General features: G+C 42.1%; 2 protein-coding genes across 2 annotated transcripts in view; one reads left to right on the top strand and one right to left on the bottom strand.

Moving 5' to 3' along the window:
- The window catches only part of CUNH10orf88 (chromosome unknown C10orf88 homolog), a 21,375-nt gene extending 13,893 nt beyond the window's left edge, over positions 1-7,482 (bottom strand). Inside the window, exons 1-4 of the mRNA XM_017497884.2 lie at positions 7,165-7,482; positions 6,250-6,453; positions 5,090-5,162; positions 1,918-2,124 (exon numbers count right to left, since the gene is read on the bottom strand). Of these exons, the coding sequence (XP_017353373.1) occupies positions 1,918-2,124; positions 5,090-5,162; positions 6,250-6,453; positions 7,165-7,328 (648 nt within the window). The 5' untranslated portion in view covers positions 7,329-7,482. The remainder of the gene's footprint in view (positions 1-1,917; positions 2,125-5,089; positions 5,163-6,249; positions 6,454-7,164) is intronic.
- Positions 7,483-7,484: 2 nt separating this feature from the next.
- The window catches only part of PSTK (phosphoseryl-tRNA kinase), a 36,900-nt gene continuing 16,517 nt past the window's right edge, over positions 7,485-27,867 (top strand). The window contains exon 1 of the mRNA XM_037727628.1: positions 7,485-7,717. Within this exon, the coding sequence (XP_037583556.1) occupies positions 7,601-7,717 (117 nt within the window). The 5' untranslated portion in view covers positions 7,485-7,600. The remainder of the gene's footprint in view (positions 7,718-27,867) is intronic.

The raw sequence follows: 27,867 nt of genomic DNA, 5'->3' as shown, positions 1-27,867 counted from the left end.
AAATGCAGATACAGAAGTATCTCAGGGAGGGCGTTCTGGCCACAGAGAACAGTTATGAGTGCAAAGGTCTTGAGTTGGGAACATATTTAGATATTTATGGAATACACACATCAGAATGTCTGGAGGAAGCCACCCAAGGAAACATGGCGGGAGATGAAATTGAGAAGGCAAGCAGGGCCTACATTTTAGAGATCAAGGATTAATTCTAAGTACAAAGGGAGGCAAGTAGTCAAGGGGCTTTACATAAGAGGAGGATAAGATCCAGTTATCGTCTGAGGTCATTCTCAGTACATTGCGGAGAATGGATTATAACAGAGCAGGAGGACCAGTCACGAACCTCCTGAGGTATCCAGGTGAAATCATGGGGTGTGAGGAAGAAAAGTACACATTTCCATCTTTTTTGAAATTCTTCTTTCTGTAGTTTCCATAATCTTCAGCTCTCTTGGTTCTCTTAACTCAGCATAGTATAACACTGGTACTACATTAATATTTGTGAACCATGCTACATCCACAAGGAGTTCTTTACTTGCATTATTTATTTTAAATTTTCACAGGAATTCTGTGATCATTACAGTGCTATCATTTAAATTTTGTACATGAGGAATTCATATTGAAAAAAATATGAATCAACTTGCCATAGGATGCAGAACTAAGAAAAGGCAGGACAAGACCTTGAAGTCACTTCGCTTGACAGCGAATCCTTTCTCTTGCTACCCTATCACACTGCTTCCTTCTACATTTCTGGTTCCTTTTTCCTCTTCCTATATCTTTACAAATGCAGCTACTCTCCAAGGGTCTTTCTTCCTTGCTTTAGACTCCGGCTTCACCACACTCCCTGTTAGCTACCGTGGATATATCCCTAAACTCCCCTTCCAGCCACTGAAGGTTCATTCCATTTCTCCTAATCCTCTGTTTCCAGATGTTCACAACATCCTACAAGGGAATGTCTTATTCACAGATAAAACTCAATATTGCCAAAATTAAATTCCTTTTCCTCCAAGCATCCTCCTCCTTTGGGCTGCATTTATATTATTAGTATTGCCATCCTTAAAGCCTCAATTTCATGTTTAACTTGATTTTTCTATCATAATACCAGGAATAAGTTAGTTGTCAAGTCCCAATGGCTCCATTGTTTTAGCATCTCACAATCCAGCATTATGTTACTATGTCTAATCTTGGACCCTCATTCACTCTCATCTGGATGAGAGGGGTGCAGCTGGTCTTCTCTTTGTAGTTTCGCTTTCTTCAGATTCACCTTACACATGACAGTGGCTTAAAATTTCTTGAAAAATAAGTCAAAAACATCTACAAATTTAAAGTAGCATTCAAAGCTCTTTATGATCTAGCTGAAATCTACTTTAAACTTCCCCTTACTTTTTTGCTTCAGAGAAATGAACTACTACTATTCATTTCCCAGCTGTATCAAATTCTTCTAGCATTGAAGATTTTAGTCACCTTATTTTTTGTCTGAAATGGCTTTCTTCCAAATTTACTTGCCTAATCCCACCCTTCATTTTAAAGGCCTAGATAAAATACCACTTTCTTTAATGAGCCTTTCCTTCTTAGTATTTTCATCATTCCCCACTTACATGCTCCAGAATGTAAAAATTCTTAAAGACAGACTACAGACTAACTGATCATCTTTGCACACTCAAAATTGCTCAAACCAGTGCCTTGGTCACTGCAAAAAAACAAACAAAAAAACAACTTGCTGAATGAATTCATAAAAAGTGTGAAAATTTGTAGTCAAAACACTTTGTAGAAGGGCAAATCTATAAAGATGTTAACTTCTATAAAACTAAAAGGTAACAGTTAAATCAGTATAAAAGAAAAATTTTAAGTCACTACATTTCTTTACTAAAAGCAATCATTTTGCAATCTTTAATGGTATCTGGAAAGAAATCCATTTCTACTTACTCGCTGCTGAAACCTAACCATATCCATCAACTGCTGAGCTCCAGGAGATAACTTTGACCCCATGGACTCCATCATGGTTTGGACCTTGTGAAGGTCTATCCTTGATCCTAGAGCAGGAGAACTTGTTGAAGAACTTGCCAAAACTGATCTCATGTGTACCACAACTTTACTGATGAACACACACTGCCTTTCGCCAAAGGAGAGCAACTATTACAAAACAAAAGTCCAGAAAATAATGATATTAAAAACAATCATCTTTTAAGGTCACTTCTTGGTATCACCTAAACAAGAGTGAAGTATTCAAGAATCTAAAAATTAATTTCAAGTATACTTTAAAGTCTTCTCTAGAACACTATTTATCGAGGTTCAGAAGAACTATTTAAATAAAAACGTCCTTTCAAAAATTAAGACTTCATGTAAAATAACAAATGGAGTAGTTAAACAAACGTTAACCTATTTAAAGAACTAAAAATAAAAATAGTAGTCTCTCTTTATCTGTCGAGAATGTGTTCTAAGACCTCCAGTGGCTCCCTGAAACTGTATATAGTAACAACCCCTATATTTTTTCCCATACATACATACATATATACATACCTATTATAAAGTTTAATTTATAAATTAGGTATATAGTAAGAGTTTAATAACAGAATAATTATGACAACATAATAAAACTTATGTGAATGTGGTTGCCTCTCTCTAAATCTTACTGTGCGATACTCACCCTTCTTGTAATGATGTGACATGATACAATGCCTACATAATGAGATGAAGTGAGGCAAATGGCATAGGCATTGTAACACAGCACTGGGCTACTCTTGACCTTCTGATGATACATTCAGCTAATAAGTGGTTAATGAGCTGTAACATATACAGCAGGGACACACTAGACAAAAGGATGATTCATGTTCCAGGCAGCAGGATGGCAATAGATTTCATCACACTATTCAGAACAAAGCACAATTTAAAACTTATGAATTGTTTATTTCTGAAATTTTCCATTTAATATTTTTGGACCACAGTTGATGGTGGGTAATGGAAACTAAAATGTTTACTGAAATAATAATAAAATTCAATCCTTCCAAATTCAGAACTATAAGAGAATTTCAAAATGAAGTAATACAGCTTGCTGGACTATACATAGAAATAGAGTTCAAAGGTGATAAAAGGACACTCAATTAGTAAAGGTCCAGCTTGAAACCTAGCTCTTCTGGCTTCTATCCCAGTAGTTTATCAAACATTTTATCCTGTCCATATTTCTGAAACAAGAGACATTTCATGCGTGATACAGACAACAGAGTTGCAAAATGGAAAGGGAATGGGCTTTAGAATCAGACAAACCTGAGTTTAAATTGTGACTCTGGTACTTACAACCTGTGTGACCCTGGGCAAATGCTAAATCTGAATCAGGATTAAAATGAGAGAAGACAGTAACAATGATTTCACATAGTCGTGAGGATTATATATTAAAATTTCCAGTAGCTACCACTAAGTAAGTGTTCAAAAACCTGTATCAGTAATCATTTTTTTATTTGAACTTTCATATACTATTGCCTCAGAATAAGCTTTCATATCAGCCCTAGACTCCCTGAAATAACCCTTTGTGCTTCCATGTACTTCCATAGAACAGTTAAAAAAATTCACCTTAAGAGATACACAAAGATCCACATGTCACAGAAGGACAGAAGTTAATACAGACTCATGATCCAAGAGCTCTTGAGTGTTGAAAAGATGTAACTGTCTTCAACATTTTAAGGAAATATCCTGTTAACCTCCCACCTCTCAACCTATTATCCCCTTTTCTCTTTTTAACCCCATTTTTTCACCATTGAATATAGTATTTGTTTTACTCAGTGAGTTTCCTTATTGTCTGTCTTGCCCCTACTAGAAAGAATACAAGCAACATAAGGGAAGACATCAATTTATTTTCTTATTACTAATTCCTAAATGCCTGGTATAGTATCTGACATTAAGAAGCACTCAAATCTTTGTTGAACGAATAAATCACTTTACTCAAATGGCTTTCGAATCTATTATATACTACCCAAAACAACATCTTGGGATAATTAGTTCTGTGAGTTTGGTATCTGCTTGTGAAAATAACTTATTTTTCCTTATTGTAAAAATAAGTTTCAATCTTCTGTAAGTAATGATAATAAGTACAGAATTTTAGAGATAAAAGGAATCCAAGAATTTTCTTCAGCTCCCTAATTTTAACCATGAAATAGGTGCAAGGTCTGCCCAAGACTAATCCACTAGTCAGCAACGGAACTGAATTAACATTCAGGGCTTAAGACTTTCAACTCATTACCTTATCCCTAGACTCTGAAGACATCAGTAACAGTTATCTTAATATTTTTCATGCTGAAGACAATAGTCCAATCCCTTTAACATATTGGTTCTCTTGCTTGAAACTTCTCTAATTTCATTCTTTTATAAATGGGGCCAAAACTGCTTATGGGTTTTTGCCACCACAGTTTATATAGAATTTAAAAAAATATTTTTTTGCTCAATTTCCCAACGCTTTGAAATACACAACACTAGTATATTAACAATACATTATCCAAGGTTAATAAATGGTCAAATTTTATTTTTATTATTTATTATTTTTTTTAGTGAGCTGGGGTTTCACTCTGTTGCCCAGGTTGGGCTTGAACTCCTGAGCTTGAGCAATCCTCCCGCCTCAGCCTCCTGAGTAACTGGGATTATAAACATGTACCACTGCACATGGCTTATGGTCAAATTTTAAGAGAAAAAGTCTTCTCCCTGGTCACCAGGTGAAAAGTTTTAAAAAACTTTTTTAAAATTCAGTGTTAAAAAGGGCTGATAATTTTTTACAAAAGTAATTTCTTTTTACATGTTTACTATTTCTGAGCTCATCGCTACTAAAAATTGTAAAAATTCACTGGGCATGGTGGTTCATGCCTGTAGTCCCAGCTACTCAGGAGGTGGAGGTGGGAAGTTAGCTTGAGCTGAGAGATGAGGTTGCAGTAAGCCATGACTGTCCCATTGCACCCCAGCTTGGGCAACAGAGCAAGATACAGTCTTGAAGAAAAAAAAAAAAAAATCAAGCAAGCAAGTTGGATTAATTGTCTTACCAATCCAAAAGAAAATAAGCAAACACAGAGGACAAAAACAACTTAGTTGTCAAATTAGTTGACAACTAAGAACTTACCTTTATTTTACAAGCATGTCTGGAGGGCTCCAATTTAAGATATTTTTTGTACAAGATAATCTTTTCATGTTCACTAAAAATAAAAAAGAATTAATTTTTTTACTTACATATATCACTTGTAATAGTTAGACTTAAAAATAAATGTTTCTGGTCAAGTGGGTTGCTCACGCCTGTAATCCCATCAGTTAGGGAGGCCGAGGCGGGCAGATCACGAGGTCAGGAGTTCAAGGTCAGCCTGACCAACATGGTGAAACCGTGTCTCTACTAAAAACACAAAAATTAGCCGGGCACAGTGGCACACCTGTAATCCCACCTGCTCGGGAGGCTAAGGCAGAAGAATTGCTTGAACCCGAGATGGGGAGGTTGCAGTGAGCAGAGATCCTGCCACTGCATTCCAGCCTTGGTGACAGAGCGAGACTTCATCTTAAAAAAATAAAAAAATTAAATGTTTCCAGGACAATATTTAAATCCTAAGATTCAGTTTTCCTGGTGAGGCATGAAGAGTTGGGCTCCATTACTGAAACACATGACCTATCACTACATCTACCACTTACTAGCTCAATGAGAAAATTACATCACATAACGTATGTACAACCATGTAGCCAAACTGTATTTTAAAGTTCAATAAACACAGCAATTGTTTCCAACATGCAGGATATAAAACAATTCATATTTTGTGTTACATTAAAGACAGGTTGGGGGAAAATATTTGTAAGAAAAAAAATCACAAGTTGCATTACAGGTTAATAAAGAGATTTATGTAGCACGGTCTTAGATCCCTCCACCATTTGTAATGGACTTTCAAGAAGAAAATATGTTCAAAGTTCCAGACTGACTACCAAATTAACTTTTGGAAGACAGGCCACTGTGCGTTTGAGACAAATAACTCTTCTCAAAATTTCATTCTAATAAAACTCTTCCAGTAACTAGCTATGACCTCCTACCAAATCACCTTCACGGTTAGTTATAAAAATAACTAGGCTGCTCTACACTGTCTTTAAGATCCCTAAAGGTCTAAACTTCCATGCCTACTGGTACATTTTTATTTTCTCTCCCATAACACATGGCATCAATGTCAGAGAATCAACCATTACTGCAAAAGATGAGGAAAATCAAAACACAAATTCAGAAGAACACTTTCACATGTACAAGTCACACACCTGTCATCCAGAACAGTACAAACATTCTTGCCCCTACTGGTTCCACAGTAATCCTTCCCAAAGTACACTTCCATATTTCTTGCTGAACTTAAAATGCCAATAGAAGCAATTTCTTCACCTTCATCAGGGCCACACTTTAGGTAAAGGAAGCAGGGATTTTCATCTTGGTTGGTCAAGCTTCTCTTCAAAATCACCAGATCCTGGCTGAGAAGAAAATTAGCGAAAACATCACACAGTATAGTTCTCCGAACGCTGCTCATAACCCACTTGCTAGGCCATGGGGTATCTTTCTTTGAACTCAATTCCACTTGCTGTTGAGGCTCAAGCACCTTCCCACGCATCCAACAAGCGGTCAACACATAATTCGTACGGAAATGGAGGCGTCACACACCAGGGCTTTACCCTCTATTTTTTTCTCAATCATCAACATTCTATTCCATCCCCTGCAATTGACTCTCGGATAATTACGTAAATTACTGGACACCTACTGTGTGCATAGCAGAAGGAGGACACAAAAAATGACACGAGTGTATCTTTTTCAAAATGCAGTCGACAGTAGCTGGACTTCTTACACAGCCTGTTTTGGTGGATAGGAGGCTGGCTTGTCTGGGGGTTGATGGGCGGACTGACTTTGACAGCGGCCCTGACGAGCTGCCAGGCTTGACGGGTCGTTTATGGAATTCCGAGTCCGGGTCACCTTTCTCGGCTCACGCTCCAGGGCCTCGGCCCCTTCCCGGCCAGACCCACCCCGCCTCCGCCCACCCCGGTCCACCTCGCAGCCCTCTCCCCCACTAAAGACCGGCACTAACTGCTCTCCCGGATCCCGGGCTCAGAACCTCTCGCCTCCCCCACGGCCCCCCGGGGAGCGCGGCAATCGCCGCGCGCAGCGACCCCGTCCCTGTCGGCCCGGCGCACCCTGGAGCAGGCGGCGCCAGCAGCTCCTCCCAGTCGAAGTCACAGGGGCCAAGACCGGCTGGGGTGAGAAGGAGGCTGTGGCTCAGGGCCCCGCCTGAGGCACCCCAAGAAGAGGCCAGCATGAGGCGGCGGGTGAGGCCCCAGTCCTGGGTCCGCGTCTCCATTCCGCCGCCTCCAGTCAGGCCAGCCCAGCCCCGGAACCTCTCTTCCAGTGCTTGAATTTCCGACGGTACAGCTTGGAGGTGGGCAGGCAAGGCGACTTCCGGCTCACTCCGCTACAAGTACCCGCAGCTTCTTGCTTTGGTAGGGAGGGCAGGCACCAGAGACACGCATGCGCGTGTGCCAACTGGACTCAGGCGGGGAGTTCAAAGTATGAAAGGAAGCGTCGAGAGCAGAGCATGCGCACTGGAAGCCCCTCGCTCTCCCGCTGGAGACTATGCGCAGGCGCGGTGCACTGCGCGCCGGCACGAGGGTGTTTTCGACGTTGGCTGTGGAGAAACAGCAGGCGATGTGGACGACCGTTGCTGAGCTGGTGTGGAGCGTCTGTGGTCAAGTAGGTGTGGTCTCGTCTCTCTATGCAGCATGCGGAACCGACTCCTGACCTTGTTCTCTCCCGAGTGGACGCCAGGGGCCTTTTCTGCTTCCACTCTGTCGGGTCTGCAGCATTTGTGGCAGCGAGCGCGGCGGACGCGCTGCTGATTCGGGTTATTTTTACTCCAAACTCTCCTTGCCTCCCTCACTCACATTCTCGCGTTAGAGAGGAGTTGAGGCGGATGATGGGGCTTTGGGGTTGAAGGGCGTCAGTGGTGGGCATTGAGCCATGCTAGGCTTCGCTGGGCGCCATCTCACCTTACACCCCCTCACCCCATGTGCGAATTGCCCCTCAGGCCACGGGAACCCGGGCAGCCAGGGCTGGACGCTCTCCATGATAGAAATCTGAAATGATTTCTTGAAGGAGCTTAAGGCTGTGGATGCAGAATGGTGGGAGCAGATGGAACTTTTTGGATGCCCCACGGATTGGGACTGTAGATAGTGTGCCCCCTCATCCTCTTCCTGTAGAGGCTTGTGCAGATTATTTTTCTGTCTTTTGAAAAAAGGAAGCTCTGAAATTCCACTTGTCAGTAATCTTGAGTTCCAAAGTTGTGTTAATCCTCTCTAGGAAATAACGCTTTTGCTAACATATAACCTAATTTTGTTTCAGAGCTGTCTATTCTGGGATCATGACTCAGTGCACATTACTTTAGTCTTCTTTTTGCTTATGTTTTCATTTGAGTTTATGTACTAGGACATGTGCCCTCTAGCTAAAAATGGTAACCTTTGCATTCTGTTTACCTGTGTCAAAGCAAGAAAAATGATGACCAAATGTATTTTTCTATAAGTAGTCGCCAGAATGTATGTATGGTAGGTGAATTCACCAAGATCGACAGAAATGTCACCAAAGGTCCATCGTAAAGGAATTGTAAAGTCCTCGTTTGTAAAGATTTTTTAATATTTCAGACTCATTCTGAGTTGTCTTTGTTGTTATTTTTGTCGTGTATGTCCTGCTTCCTATGATCGTAAGTTAACTTTGATCCACATTAACACATGTGGACAATCCAAAGGAAAATAGGCTCTTCAGAAACTAATCTGCAATTTCATGAGCAAGATCAATATTATAAACTGGATTTTGACTTCCTTAAATAAAGCTGAATGGCCAGGAATCAGAAAACGAAAGACTCCTATGGTCTATGCTTTCCTTTATTTCCATCCAGCCACTAAACCACCAAGCCTAAATTTTCTTAAAGAAAAACTTTCTGTCTAGGCACTGTGGCTCACGCCTGTAATACCAGCACTTTGGGAGGCTGAGGCAGTCAGATCACGAGGTCAGGAGATCTCGAACATCCTGGCCAACATGCTGAAACTCCATCTCTACGAAAAATACAAAAATTAGCTGGGTGTGATGGCACATGCCTGGAGTCCCAGCTACTCGGGAGGCTGAGGCACGAGAATCACTTGAACCAGGGAGGTTGCAGTGAGCTGAGATTGTATCACAGCACTCCAGCCTGGCGACCGATGGAGAATAAAAAAAAAAAAAAAAAGAAAGAAAAAGAAAAAGCTTTCCTATTTATGCTTCTTCTGTTTCTAAGCACTGGCTTTATCTGAACAGCTCCAGGAGTTTCTTTATTGGTCATTAGCTTTCATTTTCATTCCTTCCATTTCATTCTTTGAACTGCCCTCTTCTTCTGGTGATTGATGGTTCCCGACTGAATCAACACCTTCTCTCCTTCGCATGGCGAGCGAAGTCCATTGAAACTTTAAACTCTGCTTACCTTCCAGTTTCCTCTACCTAGAATGCCATAGTTTTCAATAGTAGGAAAAATCCTATTTAGCATGCAAAATCAAGCTTACTTCATCCGCTATAGAATTAAACGAATTCCTCTTTGTTACACTTACCACTTTTTTAGGTAGTATAATTCTCCTTTGGGTTCAGACTTGGCCAGTTTATATATTTGTGTTCCTTACTATCTGCATGGTTGCTGAGATTAGGCATTATGTTGAGTACAGGTTTGTTGTATGGAATTGATAGGTTGGTGACAGCTTTTATCACACAAACTAAGAGCAGCAGAAAAAGGAAAATTAGTACATTCAATCTTAAGCTTTTTTCCAATGCCAAGGTGGTTATGGTTCAGAGCTGACTTCAATCTTAATATAATACATTGTTCTTGTTATGAATCACAAATGAGTTATTTGCTTTATTTTTTCCCTTTGAAATAAATCCTAAAATATAGCTGGTGATATGGTTTGGTGGTGTCCCCACCCAAATGTCATCTTGAGTTGTAGCTCCCTTAATTCTCACTTGTTGGAGAGATCCAGTGAGAGAAAAATGAATGGTGGGGGCAGTGGTAGTGAGTAAGTCTTGGATATCTGATGGCTTTATAAGGGGAAGTTCCTTTCGCTTGGCTCTCATTCTCTTTGCCCTCCCTTGCTCTTCTGCCATGATTGTGAGGCCTCCTCAGCCATGTGGAACTGTGACTCCATTAAACCTCTTTTTCTTTATAAATTACCCAGTCTCAGGTATGTCTTTATCAGCAGCCTGAAGACGGACTAATGCAGTTGGAAACTTAGCACCAGTATCACTAGGATAAACTGCAAGTTTTTGGCTGACCTATTTTAAACATTTTATTATGGTTTAATGATATGTAAGAACTCAATATTTAGGAGCACATTTCAAATCTGTTTTCAGAATATGAGCCAACCCACATTTGAAAGGTACATTTTAGAAAAAAAAGTAACTTAGGGTACTAATTTTCTTGAGCACATTCATTTAGTAATGCCACAGTTTAGATGTTTGGACTATCTTAAGTACTTTGAGTTCTTACTGTATATGCCCTGCCTTTTACACAGCAGTATACATCCCAGCAAGGTGGTTATAGGAACTTAACTTCCTTCTCAGGACCACTTGAGTTGTACCTTCTCTCCTCCCTTCCCTCTCTTCCTGGTCCTTGCAGGTCTCACTGTTGCCAGAAATTCCTTCTCACCTTGCCTCAGTGCAGGGCCTGCAATTAAGGGAGGAGTGGAAAAGATCAGCCTCCCTATCTTTTTCTCCCAACTTCATTTATAGCTGCTTTCCACCTCATTTTAACTGGAACCTCTGTTCTAGTTAGAAATATTGTTAGACTGTATATAGTTTTCAATACAACCTTTCTGAGGAAATGTAGAAATGCTGCAGAGGTTCTCAAACTAGAGCTTAATCTGAACCTGCATCCATGATTATCACCTGTATGACACTCTTATCCTAAAACTATTATGCAATAGCCTATGGCCATATCACCCTGAAGACACCCAATCTTGTCTCAAACTGTTATTCAATAAAGGGTTAACTCAGGAAGCCTGGGAGGTTCAAACCCTGCAGCTTCCAAAGAAGTTGGCTCTTGACCAGCTCCTGGAAGATGACTACTAACCTGTTAGAATGCCCGCCTGATAAGAGTGCCTTTGTATACCTAGCTAGCTTGTATCAACAGTGTGATTTATAGTAAGGCCACATTTGAGCCACATTGTATCAGTTCAATCTCTGGAGGTCAATTTTAAATAATTATTTAAAATTAATTAAATAATAATTACTCTATACCTATCTAGAAACAAAGAGAGGTTTTGGGGGATGAGGTAGGTGGGAATCACATACCCATATCTTGTTGCTAACTGTGGGCTTTATAACAGAGTTTCTTAACACTTAGATTTCAGAACCTTTTATACCTTTATATCTTTTCTAATTAAAAAGTCAACATTGTTCTTGAGTCTATAGTACTTAATGGGAATGAGTACTTAAAAGAGTAGATTTATGAAAAGATGACCACCAGGTCCCTCCCACAACAAGTGGGAATTATGGAAGCTACAATTCAAGATGACATTTGGGCGGGGACACAGCCAGACCATATCATCAACTATATTTTATGATTTAAAAGGGAAAAATAAAGTAAGAAAGAGCTTATGGAAAAATCTACTCCGGCTTCAGGACACCTGGCTTAAAATGAACTTTCATAATGGACCCATTTCATAAAATGGTTTTATCCTGTTTTCTTGGAAACTTGGTAGTAACTTAGATTGTTTACCTAGAGTCTTAAAAGAAGGTCTGGGTGAACAAATTCTTTTTTTATATTTATAAGGAAGGAAAATAGCATCCAAGCTAAACTAACTGTAGGATTTGTTATGTTTTTTTATGCATTCATGGCACTTGCATCTTCGGAAAAAGTAACTCATTAAAAATCCTGCATAATGTGCTCTCAAGTCATTGTAATATTGCACATTTCCTACAGAAATAACCCATCTTTATGCAGAATGATAGAATTTTGAAGTAAGTTTATTAACGTCCTTTCAGGAATATGCTGTACTATTGGGTTGCAGGTTAAGGGGAAGCCATAGAATCCTTTTTTACCAGTTTTACTTTTGATAGCTGTGCTTTTGTATACAACATACTATGATGTAGGGTAAATGCACCTGATAGCAATAACTTAAGCATACCCTCAGAATGATCCTGTACGGCAGATAAACCTGAATATGTGTTCTGAGCTAGGGAATCCAGAGCATGGCCAACCTGGAGATTCATTTCTTATTTATGATAAACCTCTGATGCCCTGGCCTTTCCCATAGAACTTGGCAGCACAGGGGATGGAGGCCCTGAGATATGAGTTAAATGAAGGTTGCTAGGTAGAGGTCATTATGGAGAGGTTGTTAAGTGAAAATGTATATAAACTGCAGGCTCTTTGCAGGCTGTTATAGTTTTCATGCCCACTCCCTGCCACTGGGCTGTGTAGTTATGTTGTCTAGTTGCCACCACTGGACTCTCCATAAGCCTCTAATAAAACCTGTCTTGTCTGCTGGCTCTGGGTCTCTTCTTTGTCCTCTTGAACCTGGTGTCTTCTCTAGTGAGGTTAATGGGGCTTCTGCACAACATATGAACAGCCAAATGTAAGTTTTCTTAATTTTTAATTATCTTTTTCTTTACATGTTGTGAACATTTATTTTTCTCACTTTCTCTCTTCAAATCATGTATGAGCTTTTTAAATAACAGCATCTGTCTTTATTTAGATGCGAATCCCTAGTATTTAATGCATCGTCTGATACACAAATATAAAGTGAACATTGAATGACTAACAGCCTTAAAATACAATGCCCTCTTGTTAAACTGTTAAATTGTTTATAATTACTTTATAAATTATGATAATTTATAATTATAAATTTATCTCTATAATTACTTTAAACATATAACAGTGCCAGGCGCGGTGGCTCAAGCCTGTAATCCCAGCACTTTGGGAGGCCGAGGCGGGTGGATCACGAGGTCAAGAGATCGAGACCATCCTGGTCAACACGGTGAAACCCCGTCTCTACTAAAAATACAAAAAATTAGCTGGGCATGGTGGCACATGCCTGTAATCCCAGCTACTCAGGAGGCTGAGGCAGGAGAATTGCCTGAACCCAGGAGGCGGAGGTTGCGGTGAGCCGAGATCGCGCCATTGCGCTCCAGCCTGGGTAACAAAGAGCGAAACTCCGTCTCAAAAAAAAAAAAAAAAAAAAACAAACATATAACAGTGGTAGGAAGTAAGAACACAGTGAGAAAGAGCAGTAGAAATCTGTGGAAATTGCTTTTTTCCAAAGTTGTGTTGAAAGTTTCAGAAACCAAGGAATTGAAACCTATTTCATCATTGTTTCTAAATAGCAGAGGTCTATAATATGCAGATCCTCCATTAGCAGAGATGCATCTTGCAGCCTTCTTCTTCCCTCGGACATTTTGGTGGTTCTTAGGGTTACTGAGATTGATGATTCTTCTAGGTCAACCCTCTTTCAGCAGGTTTGGTAATTTACTTGCTTTTAACCTCAGAATACCAGGAACAGAGTAAGATATAATAATGTTTGAGTATTTGGCTCATGTTTTAGAATACCTTTAATATGTTTTTATAAAAATTAAATAGGAAGACTGGTGACTTGAAGATGATTCAACTGGAAATGACGTTGTTGAGATTGAAAAAAAGGAGCCAATTGGCTTATAAATTTTATATGGACCTACATTTTGTAGAAGGAGCTGTTGAAATGGGTGTAAACAATACCTTATTGGAGAGTAAAATAGGAAAGTTTATTTTCACAGGCCCATGAATTTTTGGCAGTCAAGGGGACAAACATTTATTAAATGTCTACTAAGCTATATATAACATATTTTAGATCACCTCAGCAACTAGAAGTGAGATTTTTGCAGAGGTTGTAAATAAGTCATGCTGGCAAAGCAAAGGTGAAACAGTTCAAGGTAATTTTTTTTTTTGAGACAGTCTCACTGTCACCCAGGCTAGAGTGCAGTGGCATGATCTTGGCTCACTGCAACCTCTGCCTGCTGGGTTCCAGCCATTCTTGTGCCTCAGCTTCCCCGGTAGCTGGGGCTACAGGCATGCACCACCATTCCTGACTAATATTTGTAGTTTCGTTAGAGATGGGATTTTTTCACATTGCCCAGGCTGGTCTCAAACTCCTGGCCTGAAGCAATCCACCCACCTTGGCCTTCCACAATGCCTGGCTGGAGTGCAGTGGCACAATCATGGCTCATTGCAGCCTTGACTTTCAGGCTCAAGTGATCCTCCCACTTCAGCCTCCCAAGTAGTTGGGACTACAGGGATGTACCACCATGCCTACCTCTTAAAAAAAAAAATTGTAGAGACAGGAGTCTTGCTGTGATTTCAGGGCTGGTCTCAAACTCTTGGGCTCACGCAATCCTCCTGTTTTGGCTTCCCAAAGTGCTGTGATTACAGGTGTGAGTCACCACACCTGGCCTCACATGCCTGTTTTGCAAAAAGAAATACAGGAAAGAAATAAAAATCAACTGTGCTTGGTTACCTGCAAGAATTGAGTAGGAATAGAATAGATAAGATAGAAGATAATCATGTTAATGTTTTGTGTACTCAAATATAATAAAAGTCAACAAAGATAAGGGTGGAAAAAAAAACCCCAGGGAACTTCTGAATGCCTGTTTTAAGCACCGAGCCATGGTTGTGTAGGGGGAGACATTTCAGCTAAAATAACTTAACTGAAATTTGAACAGCTGCTCATTGCAGGTAAGACAGAGTGAGTTTTTAGTTTTATTTCTGCCACTTAACTGTTTTCTTTTTTTAAAAAAAAATTTTTTAAATCAATAATCTCTACAGTATATCATGTACAATGTTGAGAACATAATCCAAAATTTCTTGATATACAAAACGCAAGTAAATGTGGCCCATTCTTTAAAAAAAGACAATAAATGGAGAAAAGTGAGAGGACAAGGGCTGTGGTTTCAATATGTTCCCCAAAATTTCATGTGTTGCAAACATATTCCCCAATGTAACACTATTAAGAGATAGGGTGTTTAAGACATGATTCACGAGGCAGACCCCTCATGAATGGATTAGTGTTACTGTTGCAGCAGTGAGCTGTCACAGGAATGGGCGCCTACTGAAAGGATGTTTGGCCCACAATTCTCTCTCTCACATATTTGCTTCCCCTTATGCCATAGGATTACCCTCTCTAGATGCCGGTGCCGTGCTCCTGGACTTCCCAGCCTCCTAGAACTGTGAGAAAAAAAATTTAATAAATTAACAGGAGGTGGCCAAGATGGTTGACTAGAAGCAGCTAGTGTTCGTGGCTCTCACAGAAATGGAAGGAGAGAGTAAATACAGCACCTTCAACTGAAACATCAAGGTACTTGCTTTGGGAATAATCAAGGAAACAACCCACAGAGAAAAGCAAGACAGGAAAATGGCCCATCTGGGAGCAACACAGAGCCAAGGGAACCTCCCCTGCCCAGGGAAGTGGTGAATTAGTGTGTCATCCTGGGAACCCGCACTTCTCTCGTGGGTCTTTGCAACCCTTGGTTTGGGAGATCCTTTTGTGAACCCATTTCACCAGGGCCTTCAGTCTGACTGACACACAGAGCTACAGGGTGTCCCAGCAGAGCAGCCACAAGGGGACACATGGAAACTTGGGAGCCTTAAATACTAGATGGCTTTTTGGGCATCCCAGCAAAAGCAGATGCAACTCCAGCAAACTGAGAGGTTAGACACTCCACCCCATACATACTCCTAGGAAAGAGGCTGAATTGAGAGGGCTCAGCAGCAAAAATCTGCAGGTTGCACTTTCATGGCACTTCACAGGATAAGACCCACTGGCTTGAAATTACAGCCAGCCACCAGTAGCAGTGTTACTCCAAGTTGGACCTTCCAGGGATAGGGTAAGGGCACCATCTTTGCTAATTGGGTGACTTAACCATGCCAGCCTTTGGGCTTTGGAAAGTCCAAGCTAACCCGGGGTGGAAGGGATTCCCCAACATAGCACAATTGCTTTACAAAAACACTGGCAGACTTCCTTTTAAAGTGAGTCCTGATCTCGTTTCTTCTCACTGGGTGGGGCCTCCCAGCTGGGGTCTCTAGCCACTCCTGCCAGTGTTCTTTGGCCAATAAGAGTCTTGAAACCTCCCTGGGACAAAGCTTCCAGAAGGAAAGGCAAGTTTCCATCTTTGCCGTTTGGGCAATTTAGCCATTCTAGCCTTCAGGCCAACCAGAGGGTAGAAGTGGTACCCAAGCACAGCACAGCTGCTCTATGAAAATGTGGTCAGACTGCTTCTTTAAGTATGCCTCTGATTCTGTTCCTTCTCACTGGGCAGGACCTCCCAACTAGGGCCTCCAGCTGCCCCTGCTGGTGTTCTCTGGCCATGAACACCTGCAGGGACACAGGCACCCCTGTATCCACTAGCACTCTGCTGTAGCTGCCACACCACAGCACCCCTCAGCACAGTGGATTCTAAACCATGAGGAGCCACAGGACAATGTCAGGGCTCAATACAAGTTCCCCAGAGTTGGAGAACGCAGTCCAGGGGTTGGAATCGGAGCTTTGGCCTCCCTAAAATCTCTCAAAAATGAACTCAGTTGACAGAATCCACCTTATACCACAATCAAACCCTAAAGGTCATCAAACAGGATAAAAGAAAAAAATCCAAAGGTCAACAACCTCAAAGATTGAAGGTAGAAAAGCCCACAAAGATGAGAAAGAATCAGCACCAGAACGATGAAAGCCAGAGTGCCTTCTTTTCTCCAAAGGTCTGCATCACCTCCAGCAAGAGTTCAGAACTGGGCTGAGGCTGAGATGGCTGAAGTGACAGAAGTAGAATTCAAGAGTATGGATAGGTACAAAGTTCATTGAACTACAGGTATATCTTGTAACCCAAAACAAGGAAGCTAAAAATCATGATAAAATGTTGCAGGAGCTGACAGACAAAATAGCCGGTGGAGAGAAGAACATAACTTAGCTGATAGAACCGAAAAACACATTACAAGAATTTCCTAATGCAATCACAAATATTAATAGCAGAATAGACCAAGCAGAGGAAAGAATCTCAGAGCTTGGAGACTAGCTTTCTGAAATAAGGCAGACAAGAATAGAGAAAAAAGAATAAAAATAAACTGACAAAACCTTAAAAAATATGGGATTATGGAAAGAGACCAAATCTGTAACTGATTGGTGCACTTGAAAGAGATGAGAATAAAACCAGCTTGGAAAACATATTTCAGGATGACATTCATGAGGACTTCCACAACCTAACTAGAGAGGCCAACATTCGCATTCAGGAAATGCAGAGGACCTTCAGTAAGATATTTCACAAGAATATCATCCCCAGGACATATAATCATCAAATTCTCCAAGGTCAAGATGAAAGAAAAATGTTAAAGGCAATTAGAGAGAAAGGCCAGGTCACATACAGAGGGAAGCCCATCATACTAATGGTGGACTGCTCAGCTGAAACCTTACAACCCAGAAGAGACTGGGGACCAATATTCAACATTCGTAAAAGAAGTGTCAACGCAGAATTTCATATCTGGCCAAACTAAGTTTCATAAGTGAAGGAGAAATAAGATCGTTTTCAAACAAGCAAATACTGAGGGAATTTGTTACCACCAGACCTGCCTTACAAGAGCTCCTAAAGGAAGCACTAAATATGCCAAGAAAAACCATTTACTAGCCACTACAAAAACACACTGAGGTACACAAACCAGTGGCACTATAAAGGAACCACATGTGAAAAGTCTGCAAAACATCCAGCTAACATCATGATGACAAGATGAAATTCACACATATCAACACTAACCTTAAATGTAAATGGGCTAAATGTCCCCAATTAAAGGACACAGAGTGGCAAACTGGACAAAGAACCAAGACCCATTGGTATGCTGACTTTAAGATCCCGTCTCACATGCAATGACACACACAGACTCAAAATAAAGGGATGAAGAAAAATCTACCAGGAAAATGCAAAACAGAAAAAGGCAGGGGTTTCAAGCCTTGTTTATGAAAAAACAGACTTTAAACCAACACAGATCAAAAAAAGACAAAGAAGGGCATTACATAATGTTAAAGCATTCAATATAACAAGAAGATCTAACCTAATACATATGCACCCAACCCAGGAACACCCAGATTTGTAGACCAAGTTCTTGGAGACCTTCAAAGAGACTTAGACTCCCACACAATAATAGTGGGAGACTTTAACATCCCACTGACAATATTAGATCATCGAGACAGAAAATTAAAGATATTCAGGACCTGAACTCAGCACTAGGTCAAGTGGACCTGATAGATACCTACAGAACTCTCCACACCAAAACAGTAGAATATACATTCTCATTGCCACATGGCACATACTCTAAAATTGATCACGTAATGTTAGTAAAACACTGCTCAGCAAATGCAAATAACTGAAATAACAGTCTCTTGGACCACTGTGCAATCAAATGAGAAATCAGGACTAGGAAATTCACTCAAAACCATACAATTATGTGGAAATTGAATAACCTGCACTTGAATGGCCTTTGGGTGAATAATAAAATTCTATTGGAATTCCTGGCCAGGGCGGTTAGATAAAAGAAAGACATAAAGGGCATCCAAAAAGGAAGAGAGGAAGTCAAACTATCCCTGTTTGCAGACAACTTGGTCCTGTATTTAGAAAACTCCGTACTCTCAGCCCCAAAGCTTCTTAAGCTGATAAACAACTCAAGTTCATTCTCAGGATACAAAATGTGTGCTGTTCTTCTCTATGTGTCCTCGTGTTCTCATTTAGCTCCCACTTACAAGTATGAACAAGCAGTATTTGGTTTTGTATTCATGCATTAGTTTGCTAAGGATAATGGCCTCCAGCTCCATCCATGTCCTGCAAGAAAAAAAATGATCTTGTTCTTCTTATGGCTGTATAGTATTCCATGGTGTAGATGTACATTTTCTTTATTCAGTCTATGATTGGTCTTTAGGTTGATTCCATGTCTTTGCTATTGTGAATAGTGCTGCAACAAATATACAGATACATCTTTCTCTACAGTAGAACAATTTATATTCATTTGACTATATACCCAGTAATGAGATTGCTGAGTCAAATGATATTTCTGTCTTTAGGTCTTTGAGGAATTGTCATATTGTCTTTCACAATGGCTGAACTAATGTACATTCCCATTAACAGTGTATCAGTGTTCTGCTATGAGGGAGCCAGATAGTATTCATCAAGATAATGAGGGAAAAGACTCAAAGGTATTTCAAAGATCTTGGAGGCTTCCCCTTCTATCACAGGCCTAGAGCTCTATGAGGAAAGGATGTTTCTGGGGGCAGACCTGGGACATCCTCCACAGGCTTACTCTCCAGTGCTACTTTGGACCCCAGCTCCCCACATTTCATTGCAGCACCCCTTGGCCACCCTAGTTGTGGCTCAAGCAGGCCCAGGTATGGCTCACCATACCACTCTGGAGGTTACAAACTGTAAACTTTGGTGGAGTCTACATGGTACTAATTCTGCAGGTACACAGAATGCAAGAACTGTGTAGCTATGTTTTCTTTCACCAATACTTCAAAGGAAGTCATGGACAGCCTGTGTGCCCAGGCAGAGATGTGTCACCAGGGTGGAGCCACTCAGAGGGTCTGTACCAGGACAGTGCCCAGTGGAGCTGTGGAAGTGGGGCCACCCCCAAGACCCCAGAACTTTAGGGACACCAGTCTGAAACTCCAATCCAAGAGAACTGAAGCATGAACTGAGCCCTTCAAAAAGCCATAGGTGCAGATCTGCCCAAGGTTTTGGGGCCCAGCCACTCACCCCCAACAAGTTATACGCTGTGTCTAGCATACAGGACATGGAGTCAAAGGAGATTATTCTCTGGTTTCAAGGTTTAATGCCCTTTTTACTGTTGTGTTTTGGACTTAGGACCAGTTACCCCTGTCTTTTTGCCTGTATCTCTTATTTTGGTATGGGAATATCTATCCTGTGTTTGGCCCACTCTTGTGTTTTGAAAGTAGATAACTTGTTTTGATTTCACAGGCTTACAGCTGGGGGGAATTTGCCCCAGGATGAATCAGGCCTTGAGTCTCACCCATATCTGATTTGGATGAGACTTGAGACTTTTGAGTTGATGCTGGAACAAGTTAAGACTCTGGGGCTATTGGGATGGAATGACTGTATTTTGCATTGTGAAGACATAAATTTTGGGGTCTGGGGCAAAATGCTATGGTTTGTATGTATCCCTCAGAAGTTCATATGTTGAAAAATTAATCTTCCATGTAACAGTATTAGGAATGGGGCTTTTAAGAGGTGATTAGGGCATGAGTGTAATGGGATGGGAGGCACTTACTGTTCCCCAATGGGATGTGTTTTTTTCCCAAGTCCTTGGGCTTTTACTCACCGAAGAATGGGTCAGAGACCCTGGTGGCATGGTGGTATTGATATTTATTCAAGTAAATATCGGACTCAAAGAGTTTTGCAGAAAAGTGATTTATTAGGCAGAGAGAGAGAGAGAGAGAAGTAGGAGGAAGAGAGAGGAAGCTCCCACACTGTTGTGGGAGGGGATCCAGAGATAGAGTCCACACAGGTAAGGGGCAGGGGGACTTTTAATCTGGGAGTTACTCCTGCCCCATTTAAGTCCTTGTCCCATGAGAAGAGTTCCCTCAAACTTCCGCCGGGGTGATTGATTTTTGACTTTGACATTGGATTGGCTGTCTGGCCCACAACAGAGCTCCTCCTTTCAGGGCTTTTTTAAACAAAGGAAGCTCACTTGGGTAGTCTACCTTTCCCGTGCTCGGGGAAAGTTAGGCAACTCTAGGCTCCGGATGGTGGTGTGAATAGAGGTATGGCACTGGGAAGTTCTTGCCTTTGAAACCACGCCCCTTGTATACTTAGGAAGAGAAGTTAATACAGTCCCTCTGTCCCCCCTCTGAACAGGAAAGTCCAACTGCTGTTGGGACACAGGTGTTGATTGCTTTTTACATACTTCCTGCTGAATTGGGGCCCTGCAGTTGAGGTTTCCTTCACAGGGGAGTCTTTCAGGGGTGAAAGTTGATCCAGAGGTTCACAGTAGAGCTTATGAGCCAAGGACATCTGGGGTTCCAGTTGCAGGATTATTTGTGGCCTTATGGTTTTAATTTTAGAAGAAATGAATGTGACAAGAAGGTTAAAGATGGGAAGCCCAAAGGCCAACAAATATAGAATGGTTATAGAGAGGCCTAGGAGAGGGTATAGCTAGGACAGCCAGTTGTTAAACAAGCTTCATGATACTGTTTCTTGAAGGTCTTTAGCCCATGTTTGATTAATTCCTGAGTTTTTAAGACAACACTTAATTGGTTTAAAAGTAGCAACATTTTTTTCTGGAAGGAGACAGGCTCCCTTTCTCTCAGCTTTTAGCAGATTTAGGGCCCTTTTACTTTGAAGAGCTACAGCAGCTAAAGAATTAAGCTGTGTTTGTAGAGTGAGCTGCCTTTGCAGAGAGAATTAGCAACTTTGTAAAAGTTATTATTTAACTCCTTAGATAGATTAAAACTGAGTAGAGGTAGTAACTTTTCTAATGCCAGTACCAAGTTTTCCTATTATTCCGGCTTGCCCCCGACCATCCACTATGAAAGGGATAATTGGAGTTTGAGAGATAGCAAGGTTAAGAGTGATAGTCCTGTTAACGCCAGGGTGTAAATTAGACTCATGAGCAGTTACTTTCCTGGGGATCTTGTCAGAAGAGCAAACATATATCCTTTAATGGCTTGTAGGTGTATGAAGGGTTGTCTTCTGGAACTTTAGGCTGTGGAGTGGAGGGCCTATGATTTTTTTTCAGGACGTGTCCAAGGCTTTAGTCCAGTGTGATGAATTCATGAGTCAATTCCCACCACCTTGACTGTTGTTGGAGTAGACAGAATAACCAAAAATGGTCCTTCCCAAGATGGGCCTAGAGAGGGAGAGTCTGAGGGGAGAGATTTAACAAGCACCAAGCCTCCATGGCAGAACAACTCTTTCCCTTTTTCCTTGGCGTGTCCTTTAGGTAAGGTTTTAAGAGCTTGTTGGTACTTAGCCAAGGAGGTTATCTGTTTTATTAGATCTTCTGTTTTTTTGTCTAGTACAAGATTATTAGTCAGAAAGGGCCCTCCATAAAGCATCTCATAGGGGCTGAGTCCTATTTTCTGAGGAGAGTTTCGAGAACTTAAGAGTGCTATCAGCAATAGAGAAGGCCATGAGAGGCGGGTTTCCTGTGCCAAGTTTTTCAGGTGTTTTTTACGAATTTTGTTTATCTTTTCTACTTCCCTTGAGGAGTGAGGCCTCCAAGCAGGGCCTGTGCTTCTGCAAGGAGATGATACTGTATTCCTGACGCCCTGGAAATTCCTTGGGTTACTACAGCTTTGAAGGCAGAGCCATTATTGCTTTGAAGACAGCAAGGGAGTCTGAATTTAGGGATTATTTTATTAATCTGGACTTTTATTACCTCTTGGGCTTTTTTTGTTCTGCACGGGAAAACCTTAACCCAGTTTGTATAGGTATTTACACATACTAGCAGATATTGATATCCCCGAGACTTAGGCATATATATGGATAAAGTCCATTTGCCAGTTCTTACCTGGGTAATGACCAGCTCACTGTTCCCTAGGAGGAGCTTTGCGACGTGCCAAAGGATTATTTTTCTGGGATATTTTACATCCTTTGACTATTTATTGGACAGCCTTGAAGAGACCTTTTTCTGTAAATATAGATTTGGCCATTCGATGTGTATTCTCTATACCTGTATGGAAGGTTTGATGCAGGGCTTTAAGTTTGATGCAGGGAGATTGCCCACTCTGCGTCTTCTGGCGAGTATTGAGGCTTAGTTCCCTGAAGAGGGTTTTCCCGTATTAAAGGTCCTTATGTAAATTCTTGTCTAGCTGCCCTTTTTGCTTCTAGGTCAGCACAGCGATTGCTCTCTGTTTTCTTCTCATCTCCTTTCTGGTGACCCCGGCAGTGTAAGACTACTGCCTTTTTCAGTTATTGGATAGCTTTTAATAAGTCTAAAATTTCCTTATGATATTTAGTGGGAGTGCCTGCTGAGGTTAGGAACCCTTTTTCCTTCCATGGCAGCATGAGCATGCAGAACCAGGTAAGCATATTTGGAATCTGTGTGTATGTTTATTCTCTTTCCTTTTCCTAATTTTAGAGCTTGAGTGAGGGCTACCAGTTCTGCCAGCTGGCACTAGTCCCAGGAGGAAGGAAATTACTTTCAAGCACTGTTTGATCACTGACTATTGCTTATCCTGCTTTTTGAATTCCATTTTCTATAAATGAACTGCCATCAGTGTATAGGTTAAGGTTAGGATTCGCTAGAGGAGTTTCTAAGAGATTCTCTTGAGCCGCATAGTTCTGAGCTATAACCTGCTGACAGTTATGTTCTGTGCCTGATTCTTCCTCAGGAAGAAAAGTAGCTGGGTTGAGAGCTGCACATGTGTGCAGCAGAAGCACAGGCCCTTTGAACGTTAAGGCCTGATATTTGAGTAAGCAATTGTTAGAGAGCCATAAGCCTCCTTTAGACGCCAGAATTCCAGCCACATTATGTGAAGTCTATACAGTTAAATCTTTCCCTTGCACTATTTTAACGGCTTTTGAGACCAGTATAGCCACTGTGGCTACAACTCACAAGCAGTGTGGCCAGCCTTTTGCTACTGCATCAATTTCCTTCCTTAGGTATGCCACCGGTTGTGGTGTGGTCCTCCGAGTCTAGGTGAGAAACCCCAGTCCCACTTCTGACTTTTCCGTAACATATAGGGAGAAGTCGTTTCCTGTAGGAAGGCTTAGAGCTGGAGCCTGCAGTAGTGCCTGCTTTAGAGTCTGAAAGACTGCCTCAGCTGTAGGGTCTCATTATATTAGATGGGTGTTGGCTTTTTGGGTCTCCTTGGCCAGAGTGTATAGGGGTTTTGCTATTTCACCATATCTGGTAATCCACGATTGGAAAAAAACAGCTATTCCCAAGAATCCCTGCAGCTGTTTTAAGGTCTTTGGACAGGGGAAGGCCAGTATGGGTTGGAGATGTTCTTTATCAAGGGCCTGAGTGCCCTTAGACAAGACAAGCCCTAGATATTTTACCTCTTGCCTGCAAAGTTAGGCTTTTGGTTTGGAAACCTCATATCCACAGGTGGCAAGGAAGTTTAGGAGGTCCTGGATAGCCTGCTCACGCTGAATTTCTGAGTTTGCAGTTAAAAGTAAGTTATCCAGATATTGAAGAACCAGAGTATCTGGATGTGAAAAATTACTAAGGTCCTGGGCTAGAGCCTGGCTAAACAGGTGGGGGCTATCTGGAAAGCCCTGGGATAACATTGTCCAGGTGAGCTGAGAACTCTAGTCTAAAGGGTCTTCAAAGGCAAACAGAAACTGGGAGTCAGGATGTAATGGAACACAGAAAAAGGCATCCTTAAGGTCCAGGACTGTAAACCATGGTGCCTTTCCTGGTACTTGAGAGAGCAAGGTGTAAGGGTTAGGTACAGCTGGGTATAAAGGAATCAGCTTCATTAATAAGCCTGAGACCTTGCACCAGTACAGCTAGGTATAAAGGAATCACGGCTTGATTAATAAGCCTGAGGTCTTGCACCAGACTCCATTGTCCTTTAGGTTTTTATACTCCTAAAATCGGAGTATTACAAGGGCTGTTACAGGACTTTACTAGACCCTGAGCTTTTAAGTCCTTTACAATATCCTGTAGTCCCTTTTTGGATTCTGGTCTTGGGGGGTACTGTCTTTGGTAAAGAAGAGGTGGTATTCCTTAGCCTTATTTGAATTGGGCATGCACGTTTTGCCCATCGAAATTGTTCATCCATTGCCCAGACCTCGGGATTAATTCTTTCTTGAAATAATGGGCAGCAGAGAGAGATTTCCTCCCTGATGAGGTTTATATAGATAATGGCTCCACTTTAGCTAACAGATCCTGCCCTAGTAAGGGAGTGGGACTTTCTGGCATGATGAGGAAGGTGTGAGAGAAGAGTATATCTCCCCAGTTACAGCTTAGGAGCTGAGAGAAATATCGGGAGGACTCCTTGGACAGTACAGACTTGGAAGACAACTGTCCAGGACAGGAGAGTAAAATGGAGAAGGCCACGCCAGTGTCTGGGAGGAGATTAACGTCCTTGGCCCTCTATGGTCAGCTTTACCCTGGCCTTGTTGAAGGTGATGACTTGTGCTGGTGCTTGCCCTGGGCACTCTCAGTCCTGTTGTTGGGTCATCTGGTTAACCATCTCAGGCCCTGGGAACCTTCATCCCCTGGGACAGTGTGCTTTCCAGTGATCCCCTTGGCATAGCAGGCAAGGACGAGGTGGTGGTTCATCTCTCAAAGGACAATTTCTTATGAAGTATCCTGTTAGGTCACAGTGGTAACAAGCTCTGCCAGGCTGGTGGCTAACCCAAGCCTTTCCCTCATTTGAACCCCTTGGGTTTGTTTGCCTGAGGGCCATGATTAGGGCTGCTGTTTTTCTCTGGTCTCTCCTGTTCATTTTAGCCTGTTCCTTCTGGTCTCTGTTATAAAACACCGAAGTTGCTAGGTTTAGTAATGATTCTAGACGCTGTTCTGGCCCCAGGTCTCTGAATGTCTGCTGCTGACTGCATAATAAACTTGTCCTTTAGTATTAACTGACCCTTCATGGAGTTTGGCGACAGGGTAGTGTACTTTCTTAAGGCCTCCCACAATCGCTCAAGGAAGGCTGTGGGGTTTTCTTCCTTTCCCTGAGTTATGGTGGATAACATTGCTTAGTTCATGGGCTTCTTCCTAGTTTGATTTAATCCCTCAAGTATGCAGGTCAAGAGGTGCCTACAAATCCAGTTGCCTTGTTCTGAGTCAGGATCCCAGCGAGGGTCCGTGCTAGGGACTGCTTGTCTACCTGTAGAAAATCTATTCTTTTCTTCTGGTGTTATTTGGTTATAAACTTTACTAAGGTACCAGGTGTCCCCAAACTCTTGAGCCTCTGTTAGAGCAGCTGCTCTTTCATTGCTGATTAGGGTTTGATTAAGCAATAACGTGACATTTTTCTAATCTGATTCGAAGGACTGACCCAGGCCTTGCAGAACATATATGTACTTGTCCGGGTCATCTGAAAATTTTCCTGATTCTGCCTTGATTTGGTTTAAGTCAGAAAGTAAAAAGGGAGCGTGCACCTTAGTCGGACCAAACTCTCCTCCTACTGCCTGTAGGGGGCAGAGTCTGGGCATCCTAGTAGCCTGAGATGCCTTGGCCGTTTCAGCCTCCCCTGGCTCCTTTTGGGTTATTGGGGCTAAGGAGGCTTGGTCAGCATTGGTGGAAGGAGAAGCCACAGGGAGTCCCAAATGTGGGGGTAGTTCTGAGGAGGGCTTAGTAGGGTATAGGGGACAGGCCTTACATAGCTGAGGATTATTCCTTAGAGAAAAGAAAGCTTGCACATAGGGGACCTCAAACCATTTACCTTCGCTTTTACAAAACAGTTCTAATTGTGGAATGGTGTCGTAATTTATACTTCCCTTAGGAGGCCAGGTTTTTCCACACAGCAGGGGATATTGCAGCCGTGCTGTTTGGCAGAGAAAAATGAGCTGCTGCTGCTTCAAAGATCATGTGTTAAATTGGTCCCAGTTCTCCAGGGTGCATTTTAAAGGAAACTTTTTATCTTGGGAAGAGTAGCACCCATCTGAACTCAAACACAGGAATGCCTGCATCCCTGGTTATTAATTGAAATTGCTAGTTCTGGGGCATTCCCAGTTATGGCAACAGTCTGGGGCATTCCCGTTATGGCACCCATAACTGGGTGCCCAAGATGCATGATCATCTTTCGGGGCCTCCCATGTGCTGGGCTTAATTACACTTGCCAGTGTCATGGGTACTCATGCTCACTGTCTATATGCCTTTATTGACCACCATAAAGACATGGACTGCTGGGATGGGTGTTTCACATCACTGAGTACCTGAACCAGGCCAGTGAGGCTTGGGTGATGGGTACCAATATTCCCTAGCAAGAGTTCCATTAATATAGGCCTGATTATAAAGTTGCCCTAGGAGTATAAACTTCTAGGGAGGAATCTCTGAGCACACAATTTAAAGAAAGTGGGCCACGTGGCTGAGGTCAGAAACAATGCCCTCAGGACCCGGGCCTCCTCCCCAACCCCACTTTCCATTATAGGAAAATTCCCTAGAGTTGTGGGGCCTGTAATTAACTATTTGAGCTAGGACCCGGCTTGACTATGGTCTTCTAGATGTAGAAGTTCTGTTGTAGGGAGAGACGATCCTAAGCAAGACAAATTGTACATTATTAGATTTTGGCACCATTCAGTTGCATTTGGAAATTTGTGGGTGACAAAAAATGCAATATTTTACAGCCTCCAGCTTCTGGACTTCCCAAAATGTTTCCATAGTTAATTTTGATCCTACCAGGGATTTGAACCAGCAACCTTATAGCTACCAGCCCTACACCTCAACCACTACACTAGCAGGCAGCTGTGGTGGTAGTGGACTGCTGGGAAGAAGTCTGCCTTACAGAAATCTGGACCCAGGAGGTGAGGGCCTGAAAGTGAAAACAGTTTGCAGCTGTTAGTTTGAAAGCCAGGTGTGTCCCACATAGTTGGTGCCTGCAGCCTCCGCTGTGCACGCGGCCCAGAGAAAGCATGCCTGCCCTTGTGAGGTGCTCTGGTCCACCATGGCGGATGCTGGGACCACAAGCTTATGTTGGGCACCTCTCTGTACTGTGGCCTCCCACCCTGGGTATGCTAGAGAGGCTTGCCTGGCTTGCCCTTGTGCTCTAGAGGTGGGCTTGGAGCTTCCTGTATCTTTTAAATTTTGGCAGTTGTGCCATTTAAAAGTGGGCCTTACAGCATGTGGGGTGCCCTGCTCTGCGGGCTCAGCTTATGGCCAGGACACGTGGCTGGTGAGCCAGTGGGCCAGGCACTCCGGGTTA

Source organism: Cebus imitator, unplaced genomic scaffold (assembly GCF_001604975.1).
Source record: "Cebus imitator isolate Cc_AM_T3 unplaced genomic scaffold, Cebus_imitator-1.0 Scaffold235, whole genome shotgun sequence".
Classification (NCBI taxonomy): Eukaryota; Metazoa; Chordata; class Mammalia; order Primates; family Cebidae; genus Cebus; species Cebus imitator.
This window is presented reverse-complemented; position numbering and strand designations above follow the sequence as displayed.